Source organism: Cuculus canorus, chromosome 10 (assembly GCF_017976375.1).
Source record: "Cuculus canorus isolate bCucCan1 chromosome 10, bCucCan1.pri, whole genome shotgun sequence".
Lineage (NCBI taxonomy): Eukaryota > Metazoa > Chordata > Aves > Cuculiformes > Cuculidae > Cuculus > Cuculus canorus.
The window spans coordinates 14,616,041-14,628,482 of record NC_071410.1 but is presented as its reverse complement, the minus strand read 5'-3'; the positions used below and the strand labels follow the sequence as shown (position 1 = coordinate 14,628,482).

At 40.7% G+C, this 12,442-nt stretch overlaps 1 protein-coding gene across 31 annotated transcripts in view; it reads left to right on the top strand.

Moving 5' to 3' along the window:
* Window positions 1-12,442, top strand: part of IL1RAPL2 (interleukin 1 receptor accessory protein like 2) — a 408,898-nt gene that overhangs the window by 41,038 nt on the left and 355,418 nt on the right. For 27 of the 31 annotated variants that reach the window (XM_054075318.1, XM_054075329.1, XM_054075328.1 and 24 more), the window contains one exon: window positions 3,861-3,961. The exons of the other annotated variants lie outside the window; for them this stretch is intronic. In XM_054075318.1, coding sequence (XP_053931293.1) covers window positions 3,880-3,961 — 82 coding nt within the window. In that variant the 5' untranslated portion in view covers window positions 3,861-3,879. Of the gene's footprint in view, window positions 1-3,860; window positions 3,962-12,442 lie in introns of those variants that run through there. 31 annotated transcript variants of the gene reach the window in all.

The following is a 12,442-nucleotide window of genomic DNA, read 5'->3' as shown; positions in this document are numbered from 1 at the left end:
CTACTCTTTGCAGGCAGAAATGTTAGTGGGAGAAGTTACTGCGTAGAGGCCATCCACGGTATTTTTCTTCTGTGCCTGCCACTGAAGCCCATTTTTTTTGTTTTGTTTTGGTGTTACTGTAAGATGCCTTTTGAAGCTTTAAGATGCTGCTCTTTATCTTCGGTAGTTGCCAGCTGGAAGATACTTAACCTTTTAATAGAAGCATTGCAATCTTTTGAGCAAATCCTCAGTGTTAATGTGTAGAAGGGCAGTGCTGTTTGTTTTTTCTGAAATCACTAATAAGGTTCTGAGTTTAACCCCTTCATATCACAAACAGTCTGTGAGTTTTATGGTTTATTCCATTGTCAGTTGCTCTGTGTATTTAGCCGTGGTTCCCTTTGCTTCCTCAGGACAATACCTTGGTCTTACCTTATCGTATGGCTATCATGCAGCTGATAAACTGTTGAGCCAGTAACAATCCCCAACATTTTAGATGTTGTCGCATTCTTGCTTGTTACTTTCAGTTCTCACAACACAAGCACTACCAGGTTTCCTCTGTGCTTACCCGAGTTTTAAATTTCTCATGTAATTTTTACTGACTGAGAAGAATTAGCCAGATGTGAATTTTGTGAAGGACCTGAACACAATGGAGGCTGAAATCCAGCAAGAATTCATACTGCTTTGTGGAATTAAGGTTCATTGTGTATTTAGACAACTTAAGGGGCTGATTACGATGGTGAAAATGCAGTGAATTGGGCGAAAAGGAATATTCATTGATACTCATTGAGCAACAGAGCGAAGAGTGCTGCATTACCTATCTCAAGTGGAGCTGAAGATATTTTATTTGAACTAGTAAGCATCTCTGATCTTAAATAGATTTTGTTTGTCTTTGAGGTATCAACTAAAAGAGACTGATGCCCGTTGTGGATTGCTTCCATCCAGCATTTTATACAGACTGAAAAATCTTTCCGTAGTAAACAGCTCAAAGTTTCGTGTGTTGGCAAAAGGAGACCTGAGAGAGGGTTCATATTAAAATTTGAAGCCTTAAAAAGCGGAGTAGGGAAGTAGTTTGAAAAGAAATGAACAGAAGTCACTGTTTAGTGTACTGTGAAGACAACGAAAGAATTACTGTTGCCATTTCATCCTTTATGTGTGGGGTGAAGACTGTAATTTATTTCCCTGAGATTTCTGAACAAAACAACCTGACAATTGGAAACCACTAAAGAGAGGTGGGCTGCTGTTTTTAATGAGCACCTTCTGCATCGCAGCTTCTGTGGAGCAACCAGAACCTACAGAGCCTCGTGGCATGTCAGGAAATCTCAGGCTGTGCGCAGACGTGTGCCTGAGCGCACACATGCACTGCTTTCCCTTTCTTGCTTTCCCTTAAAAAGGAACACTATATAAACACAGCAAACCTAAATTATATTTAAAGCGGAAACTCGGGAATCTCAGTGCTGGGTTTTGTGCAGAAAATTAATGTTCCAGTTTCCTTCTTGTTTCTAAGTGCTTTCTTCTAACTTTGTCACTTGAAATTGTTTTTGAGTCTGGGAAGCTATGTGAGCTAAGTGGGTTCTGGAAGGACGGCAAGCAGTACATGAAGAAAATGGGACACAGTTGCCCAAACCCTGTTTGCTGAGGTCTCAGAAGAAAGAATAAGTTTGTCAACACGGGTGAAAGGCATTACGGCAGCGTATGGGAGTCAGGGCTTCTACTAGAAAAACAGAATTTGTGCTGCATCATAGTCTGGTCTCCTTGCAGTTGGTGGGTGCTTAAAGCAGACTGAGAAAGCTGCCTGAAGTCTGTGGTCTGTAGCATCAAACAGTATGAGTTTCTTGCCCTTTTCCTCCTTTATTTTCCTTATTTTTGCTGGTACAGTGACTGACTGCCTTGGTGAGGCCAGGGCTTCAAAAAGCAAAGCTCCTATCTGTGCTGACAGAACCAAGATTTCCCCTTCTATCTCCAGCATGAATGTTGGCTGGCAGAACTTGCTTTGAATTTTGAAGTGTATTTAATGCAGCATAACTCATTTTGGGTGAGGATAGGGGGACCCACATGAAAAAAGACCGAGGACTTCCATACTTCAGCTGTAATAACTGAAGGGAGGAAAGTGGAGAAAGTAATTTGCAAAGCTACACTTGAAAATCACTCTAGCATAACATCATCATTACAATTATCTGTCAAAAGATTTAGTTCAATTACTTTTTTTTAAGCTCACTTGTCAAGATGGCCTTGCATGTTTCAGGATTTTGGTACTCCGAGGAGAGGTTAAGGAAGAATGAATACTAATTCTGCCATTAACCACTGTCAGACAGCCTTCAGTGCATATTATTCTTTGAGAACTCCTTTAGCATCGTTACTGTGGGGAATCAATAGGCTTAAAGTGCCCACAGGAACATAAAATCAAGGGGAGGGCAAAAATCTACTGCCTATTTATAGCTCGCAGTATGGTAAGGTGAGAGGGGGAAATCTTTGGTTGTAAGTGGTAATTTTGAAATAATTGAATAGCAGCCTAATTGCCGTTGTGTAAAAAATCATACATGGTTCCTTACATTTACTTCACACAACAGTGGGCTGGTAGTAACATTTCCAGGGAAGAATGTTTGATGTAATAAATTAAAACGAATAATTTTCAGTGAACTGCAGGACATTGCACCCTCACGTTCAGTGACTGTTCAGGGCTGCAGGGGTTAGGGCTGCTCCAAAGTTGAGGTGCCTCTGAGAGGGTTGGCGGGCGGAGGGGTGCAGCGTTTAAGAATGTTTCTGTTGTGTTGGCCTTTGTTCTGAGTACTAATACAGGTAGTTTTGTGCTTTTCTGTCTAAGAGAGACTGCTATAAAATGTTTGCTGAATCTTTTGGTGCAAATAATAATTTCATACTGATGTAAATGGCTGTCCTCTTTATCAGAGAATAAGTGTCCTGATCTAAAATCTGTATCTGATATGGAGATGAATTCCTGGAGTCTAAATATGTCAAGCTACTTAAAAGCCTTTGACCTCAAGCTGTATTTGAGGATTCCAGCTTATAATTAAGTATCTCTGTCTCTTCATTTAGAGAGAGAGAGAGAGACATATAAAGAGATGGATATTGCTGAGTTCAGATTTGTTCTACCTGTTTTTAAAGACAGTTAAGGAGCCTCAGTTTGCTCTTGCTGTTTTCTTGAATGACCTTGTTACTTGTAAATGAAAACAGAATTAGTTAAAATATAATTTAAAACTATTTTTTTCTTTTGTTTTTAGTATAAAAAATATAAAGTAGGTAGTAAAGCTCACAGGAGAGACTCCCTTTGTCTTTTTTAATAAGGATCCCAACACTTGCATATATTGATTTCTGGATTCTGTTCACCTGTCTTTACCTCACTATAAAGTGTGGAGAAATCTTTGGAATATCATTAATTCCATGCAGAAGCTTTTACAGGGTCACCGATGGGAAAATAAGGTTGCTTAGAAAAATTGCATGAATAACCTACTCTTTATCTTTTCCTGAATGATGTGAAGTTAATTTTCAAGTGTGTAGCCTGTTCGTGTGAGACAAAACTAATCATGACCATCAGGGTCTCCGCCTTAAGTAACATAAACCTACCAGATTAGATCCATACTATTGCAAAGAAACAGTTAAGTCTTGTGTTTTTTTAAAGCGAAATAATATTTTCCAAGTGTCATTTTAAAAAGCCCAACCCTTTTGCGTGATAGTCAGAGATAAATTATTCATAGGCAGTTACTTTGAACCATTATATTTTCCTACCTCTGCATAAAAATAAACCCAGAAGTCACTAGATTAAACCGTTGTCCTGTAATAGTTCTTTGAGAAATGTTTAACTGTAGCTGCTGCTTTGTTGTAGTGAAGAGCTGTGATTCAGACTTCATACTATGTTTGCATTTCAGCTGTCACAGAAAGTGAAAGATGAAGCCTCTTGTTCTCTTGGTTCTTGTGATCTGTACTGTAGTCAGCATGAATTTGAAGCTTGTGTCAAAGAGAAATTCTGGTAAGTCACAGAAAAATATTTTTACTTTTGAATCTGGACCTAGTTTTCATGCAATTAAGCATTTTAGATGGCTGCTTTTTGTTTTGCTTATGTACACTTCTTGTTCTGACAAAAATAAGTCATGACCAATATGGTTTATTAACCAAATGTTAAAGCATGAAGTTTCTCGCTATAGTGTTCTGTTAATGTGACTTTAAGCTGTTTGAAAGTGTTCTTATGTTTTCTTTTATTGAAAACAAACAAAAAAAAAGAAATGGAAGAGTTTGATCCAATTGAAATCCCATACTGTTAATAATGACTTTGGCACTGTTTTAGCATCTAGTCTTTTACTTGTGCTAAGGGAATTTCTTAACCGTGGTTGTGGTTGGTGGTGAATTTTAAGTCTGGATAATTTTTTTGTACGTTAGGGTTAACTGGGAGGAGCTTTTCTGGGTAGATAATATCTGATTATTCTGACAGTGGAAGGGAGTGGGAATTGGTTTATGTTTACATCCACTTTTGAAGCGCACTAACAGTAACACTTCAAGCATTAGAGTATCTCCTTCCAGGATAGACATTTCAACTGGATAATGTTTCATTTATACTAGAATCTGAAGCGACTTTTAGTCCATGCAGCTCTCCCCCCTCAGAGGGGAGGACTTCATGAGACTGTTTGCCTTTCTCAAGTAAGCTGTGAGTTTGGAAGGACTTTGGGCAGACCAGTAGGTTAGCTGCGGTGTGGCATAGTGCTGCTGATCTGCTCGAGCCTTGTGTATGTAGGCACCTCACTGATGTAGGATACATGCTGTGTTTTTAAACTTCCATGTTAACATACTCAGTTTTCCACTAGTTGTGTGCTATACGTACAAGTGTGAGGGCTTCCATTGATCTGCTGTCCGTAATGTCTTCAGGCAACACTTTTAGCAGTGCAGTTACAAACAGATATTACTGACTTCACTTGGTGTGGCCAGTTTTAAATTTAATTTCTGCCTGGATTCTTCCTGCTGGGCCACAAAGTATAAATGGATGCTGCTAAATCGAACTAGTCTACAGCCTTTTGTTGTGGTTTTTGTGCCCTGAGCCCTGTTTGCCCTGTGAGAGCAGTCATGGAATTTGGCTACAGCGGAGCTTGATCTAAACTTTTCTAAGTATGATGATATTTTTGTTCTTCAAAACTGCAACTACTGGCCAGAATGGAAAACCCTATGAGATCCATAAGCTTTGTAGCGGAGCAGCCTTGCTTCACTGATGCTGGGCAACACCACCTGGCTGCAAGGAAGGGCCTTTAAATTTCCTTTATTAGAAGCATATGTCTGTAGGAATAACATGACTGGTTATAGCACTGTTCAGATGGTAGTTTACTTTTAATTATATTTTAGTGTTTTGGTTTTTGTTTTTCTTTGAAATTTGATTTCTTTGACTCTGCAGAATGTCTTGTGTTACTGGCAGCTGCTGACAGTATCGATTCAGGTTGAGTACTGGGGGAAAATGCTTTAATATGTTAGACTGCCTATTGCTAAATATAACCCACTAGTGAATAGCTGGTCCTTCTTTTCATTTGATTGAATTGGTATATGTTGAGTATAAGATGAAAAGAAAAAGTGCACATAAAGAAAAGTTATAGTTTCTTTGCAAGTACATGACCATGTAGTTGGTTTTCAACTTCAATATTCATTGTCATACGTGGTGATTTGTAGGTTGCTGTGTGGAACAAACTAATGATTTTTTTTTTTCTTTTTCTTTTCTCCCCACTACATATGCGTGAAATAAATTTTCTGTTTCTGTGATTTCAGCTCTTGGAGCAAAATTGATAATTTGACTCCCTCTCTGAAAGGGGCTTTTGATATGAAGAACTGTTGTTTGATTGCTTGGGGCTTCACTAAATATTTTATGTGGTGAAAGGGCAGATGTTCCAGAGGCTTCTGAACTTTTAACTATTGCGTGGAGGAACAGTGAGACCGTGTTGCTTGATAAGGTGACAGTAGCTATAGTGTGTTCTGTAGTTCAGGGTCTTTTTCTTTCTTTCCCCACTAGTGTCTGGATAAAAGAGAGTGGGAAGGGGAGAGTAATTTGATGATTATTTGTGGGCAGCTGCACTGCAGTGTAAACAGCAGGATGTCTGAAAGCAGGAGGCCTATTTTAGCATAGATGAGAGCCAGTGGGGTTGGGGGGCGAGGGAGTGGATGAGGTGTCCAGATGACACCCCGTGGACAGAATCTCTGCAGCAGTGTGCTGGATTGATGTTGTAGTCTTGGGTCTTGCTGGCTACTGGTATGGAGATGTCTAAGTCAGTGAGCATCCTTAAAAGAGGAAGGGAAATTGTGTGGACAGCTACGTAGAGCTCTGTGAAGTAGTGCACAGAAAGTGCTGACACTGATGATAAAGACAGATTTGGGCTACTGGGACAATAAACCAGCAAAATCAGGCTATTGGTGTCTTTGCTGACTTATGTAGGCTGGCAGTTTTCCAAGCAATATGTAGAATTATTGCATGAATGGCCAGAATTGTGATTAGTGTTGAGTACAAGAGCACTTATTAAGTTGACAACCATGTGTGTAGTATCACACAACATATCTTGTTTAAGGGGTGTAGAGAGAATCTAAAGAGAACTGAGTTGAAGAGGACTTAGGATGGAGCAATGAGAAGGTCTGGTGTTGTGTTCAGATAATGCAAAGGTATCGCTAAACCTGAGGCAGTCAAAAGCGAGGCAGAGTGTCCAGAAGGGCATTAGCAGTGAAACTGAAGTTGCCTTAAAAAGAACAGAGGTTTGGCTAGGAATGCGTCTTCAAAGGCTGTTGGGAAAACATTGCTTTGAAGCCGAAGAATGTAAACCCAGGGGGAGAAAGGTGAGGATGAGAATTCCATACAGCAAATGCAGACAGTACACAGGGGCTGGACAACAGGCAAGAGTCATTAAAGAGAGATCAGGAGTGGAGGATCTAAGATGTCAAACAGAAAGTGATGAAATGACACTCCAGCTGCAAGCATAGAATTAAACAGTGCTCATGGAAGGGCAGAGGAAGACAGAACGGAAAGATTTTTCTCATATGGTTTACTTGCCCTTTGTTATAGATTCAGGTGTCCATATTTCCATTTGGAGAAGACAAACAGGAATGCATGTGAAGGCAAAAATTTCACAGGCAGCAACTTCCAGATACTCCAGAAGAAATCTGTCATGTCTACAGAGTAACGGTTGCTGTTTGTGGTGAGAACAGAACAGTTTGCCTCAAGCATCTGGGTGAATGTAATGTTGACTTAAGTTTCACATGCATTTCTTGGTAATAAGAAGCTTTTTTTGAAAGCTGCAGGTCGTCCTTTTTGCCTGGTTTAAGAAGTATAAATGTGCAAACAGCTAATGCTGGGACTGCATCCTTAGCAATACCTGGAAAGAATATTTTACAAGTGGAGGTTATACAAATAAATTGAGGATGTGGGAGCTGCTAGGTTCCCAGCTGGTAGGTGATTTCCTTTTAATCTGATTAAGTGACTTCTTTTCCCAAGCCCTTTGTATATAGTACTTTGAATAATCATAGCAGGGAATATAAAACCAATTAAAAAAACCATTGCATTTTTTAATCAAAAGATTTTTCAGATTATAGATTCTATTTGACTTAGCAGACATAATTCCAATAGTGAATAATTGATGCCATTTATTGTTGCTGTATTTATTTGATGAGACGAAATACCCTGTCTCAGCATGCTAGAGCTCCGGAGGTCATGCCAGTCTTGCATGGAAGAGCATGGGCAGAAATCCACAAGGTTTCTAGGAGGCTTCTGGCTGCAGAGCTGCTTTCTGCAGGTCATCAGGGCTTAATCAGCTTAGCCCTCCCTCCAGTGTGTCCTCTAAGCTACAGAGTCTCATGTCTTCTCCTCTGTAGTGTCAGGTGGATGTGCTTTGGGATTCTGGCATTCCTTCTCTTTATCTTGGGATGGCCCCAAAGGCAGTCCTATACCAGAGGAACAAATGCACCTCTGAGCCCCCACCCACTCTGTCACCCTCCACCTGCATCCAAATTTATAACCAATGGCTTGGGAGAGAGAGAGGACGTGACTTAGCATCATGCCTTGCTGTGTATGGGCATAGCCAAACTATCTTAAAGCCTCTCACTGATGTTGCAGTGGTTGGGACGTAATGCTTTAACACATTTGTTTAAAACCTATTGGCTTGATAATTTGTGCTTTTATAACACCATGCAAAAACTTACTGTGGTCTGCTGTAGATGTTTACTTTCCTGTTAGTTATCACTGCTCCAGCCTAAGGTTTCCCTCTGCTCCCTTCTATGAATCTTCATCTTCCTGTATTGTTGCCTGACTACTTTGGCCTTGAAAATCATTGCATACATGGACATGGAGGTGTTTGTACTTCAGTAGTGACTCATGGATTTGTGCCTGGAGTGGGATATCCTAGAGGAGCCTGACTCTTACAGTCTGTTGCTTCTGCTGGAGTGGGCCCCAAGAAGAGCACCCTCAGTTGCCATTTGCTTTTTGTTTTTAATTGCATCTGCCTGAAGAGCTCACTTCTGGCCCTGCTGTAAAATGCACAGCTACAAACCCTTCCAATTTATGAGACATGAGTGATGCAAAAGAGGCTTTCCGCTTTTACTTCCTGCAAATAGTGTGCAAACGTAGAGGAAATGGGAGCTTGGCAATGTTAATCAGCACACACTGACCTCTTACTTTTCCTAGAATCATAGAATAGTTTGGGTTGGAAGGGACCTTCAAGATCATCCAGTTCCAACCCCCCTGCCATGGGCAGGGACATCCCACTGGCTCAGGCTGCCCAAGGCCCATCCAACCTGGCCTGGAACACCTCCAGGGGTGGGGCAGCCACAACTGCCCTGGGCAACCTGTTCCAATGCCTCACCACCCTCATTGTGAAGAAATTCCTCCTGATGTCTAGTCTAAATCTGCCCCTCCCCAGTTTATACCCATTGCCCCTTGTCCTATCACTACAAGCCTTTGTGAACAGTCCCTCCCAAGCTCTCTTGTAGGCCCCCTTCAGGTACTGGAAGATGCTAAGTTATTCACAGCTCCAACAAACAGAAGTCATAGTGACTGTTGTTCTAATATTCATCAATGCAGGAATGAACCTCTTATGATTGTGTCTGCTTATGGGTTCATGGCTGCTCTCCTTTTGTTCAGTTTGGAGCAGTGGGAAGCGAGGAGCCAGGCTTTTGCACTCAGTCGGGTCTCAGGGGGTCTACCAGCAAATAAGCTGTAAAGCACCGGTAATCCATCCACCTTGTTCTGGGAGTCTTGGCCTTAGTTTCCTCTCCTCTAGACAGAAAACAGCATTGCAGCTAACAGACCTATCTGAGAGACAGCTCGCAGCGTTTATATGTTCTGTTGGCTGGTGGAGAGGAAAAGAGATGTATAGAGGAGAACAAGAAAGGAAATAATCTGCTGGATGTTTGGGTTTTTTAAATGACCTCAGATATTGAACTTATTTAAACACTCAAATTTTTAGCTATTATGGTAATTTAAAATGAGTTCATGTATAATTAAAACAATTAAAATATTGAGCTGATGCTTAAATATTAAAGCTAAACTCCTTTCCCAAAAGGGAAACTGCAGCTTTATCTGAATAAAATAAATGAGCACAATTAAATTGTTCCAAACTTCAGTAAATCACATAGGTAGCAGGATCTTTAGGGACAAGGGGAAATAACTTAACGCATGAAAGAAATGGCATTTCCCTAGTCAAAAATCTATAATCTTCCACTTTTGCAATGGGTCAACTGTTTGGATGTCTGCTGTACACCTAGCTGCAGCATGTAAGACTTTATTAATAATATCTGAACCTCAGGACATACCATCCTGATTGAGAAATCTTGCAGCTCTTTGACTTTAACTGGATGATATTTTTTCCCACTCCTCAAAATGAGGTCTTTTAAAATGAAAAAACTAATGTGTCAAGGTGTCTTTGCTTTGTTTTCTTTAAGATTCTAAATAGAAATTCTAAGAGAGCTCTTCATTTCAGTATCTCTTGTGTACTCACTTTTTGAGGGTGTGTCTCCCAGGTTTGTGTCCTTAATCTGAAACTGACTGTCATGAGGAAGGGAGAGTTATTCTGGCATGTTTTGTTTTTCAGCTTGTTCGTGAAAATATTTCTGGAAGGTCTGTCTTACATAACGTTCAAATGAAAGTATGAATAATACAGCTGCAAACTTATCCAGAGCACAGTTTTGGAACCATGGAAGCATAGAATGGTTTGGGTTGGAAGGGACCTTTAAAGGTCATTTAGTTTAACCCCTATGCAGTAAAGCAGGGACACCTTCAACCAGATCAGGTTGCTTAGAGCCCCATCAAACCTGACCTTGATTGTTTCCATGGATGGGGCTTCTACCACTTCTCTGGGCAACCTGTGCCAGTGTTTTTACCATCCTGTCCTTGTATCTAGTCTTTTATTTTAAAACCATTACTCCTTGTCCTTCTGCAACAGGCCCTGCTAAAATGTCTGTCCCCGTCATTCTTACAAGCCCCCACTTAAGTACTGAAAGGCCACAACAAGATCTTACTGGAGTGTTCTCTTCTCCAGGCTGAACAGCCCTAACTCTGTCAGCCTTTCTTCATAGGAGGTGTTCCACCCCTCTAATCATGAGTGGCCTCCTCTGGACTGGCTCCAACAGGTCCTTGTCTTCCCTGTGCTGAAGGCTCCAGAGCTGGATGCAGTTCTCCAGGTGGGGTCTCATTAGGGCAGAGCAGAGTGGCAGTCACCTCCCATCACCTGCTGGCCACGCTGCTGGTGATGTAGCCCAGGATATGGTTGGGTTTCTGGGCTACAAGCACACATTGCCACCTCATGTCCAGCTTTTCATCCACCAGTACCCCCAAGTCCTTCTTGGCAGAGCTGCTTTTGACTTGTTACCTTGACAGGGATTTTTTTTTTTCTTTTAGTCTCATGGGACTGTTTGGTGTTTTTAGTAAACATCTACTACCATGGTATCTAATACAAGTTCTTTTTGTCTCTAGTGTTTGTATCACAGTTATTCTCATTTTATAGATGATATAAAATCATCCAGAGACAAAGCGGTGTTCAGACTGCCCAGCACAGTGAAGGTGATGTGGAGGAATAACGCAAACATTTCCCTCTGTTCTGTTATGTTGCTAATGCAAAGTAACATTTCCTTGTCTAAGGACAAGGTAACCAGTACTATCTCCTAGAGCCGTTTTGAGGCTAAAGTAAATATGTACACAGAATGCGCTTCTGTGTCCTTGGATACATGTGCTAGGGAAAAGTGCCTGTAATTTCTGTTATTTTTCATTAGAAGACAGTAAGATATGCCTGCTAGAAATGGAGGGGGAAGAGGAGAGAGATTCTGTTATGCCAGGTTTTGTGCACTAGTTTTAGGAGCTTTTTGACTCTGTCACAAACTCGTGTGTATTGGCTATAAGCTGTCCGCCTTTTTATCATGAGTCACACAAATGGAAAATACATTTAAGACTAAATGGCACATGGAGGGACCAAGAGCCAATCCAAGTCTCTTGGGTAACTGAGTTTGTGTAAACCCATGTGTATACTTATTCCTCTGAGCTAAAGCTAAAGAACATTTGTTGATCATAAACAGCAGCAACTCTGCAGGTGGTCAGCTGCATTTGAACTACTCTGGGCTTCATCTGTGCTTACCTAGTAGCTGCCTCTAGATTTTTAGCAATAGCAGGAACTGGAGTTCTGTCATCAGATGTATGAATAGCTTAAAAGAGCTTTGTCCAAGGACACCTCAGTGTATAGTCTAGCCAGATGCTAATGTTTGCGTTAAAGAGACTCTGATCCTTCCATCCAACTATACAAATACTTAGTGTGAGTGCAAAGTTGTTTCACAGTTCTCCTTTTTTTTTAAAAAAAAAAAAAGGTATTTTTTATTATTTCAGAATGAATGGATATTGTCTGGTATTTTCAAGATAGAAGTAACTTAAAATTTGGGAAGACTGATCATATGATAGGTCAGATTTTTCACGAGATAACAGGAGTTGCTTTTTCTTGGATTTAATCATCATGGTTTTGTTTTGCTGGTGCCCTCTGTCATCCTAAGCTTATTTGGATCAATGTGCAGAGCCACTTCATGCATGCTTCTGCTATCTTATATGTTCAGCAAAACATGTATGTGGGTGGCCGTGGAAGGGGAGGAATAATATGAGATGTAATTATTCTGGAATCTTTGAGCTAACGATAAAATGCAGAAATATAGTGATGTTCTGCAGAATAGGGCTCATCAGAATGTCTTTTCAGTGACACAGTTCCATTTTGAACCGTAAATTCCCTGAGATGAATACATTTAATAAGCAATGTAAAACTGCTGGAACATGAATCAAAGGCAGGGTTATTCCCAGGCTCTATATCTCTGGGGCATTGAAGAGCTGCAGCTGAATGCTAGGACTTCTGGGGTCCTTGATGTGAATGTCAGATGAAGAAGCTGGAAGACTTTGAAAACATATTAGTCAGAACCCTACTGGTTCTGTGATTCCCTGCTGAGAAGCAATTGGCCATGTTATTGTGTTTTA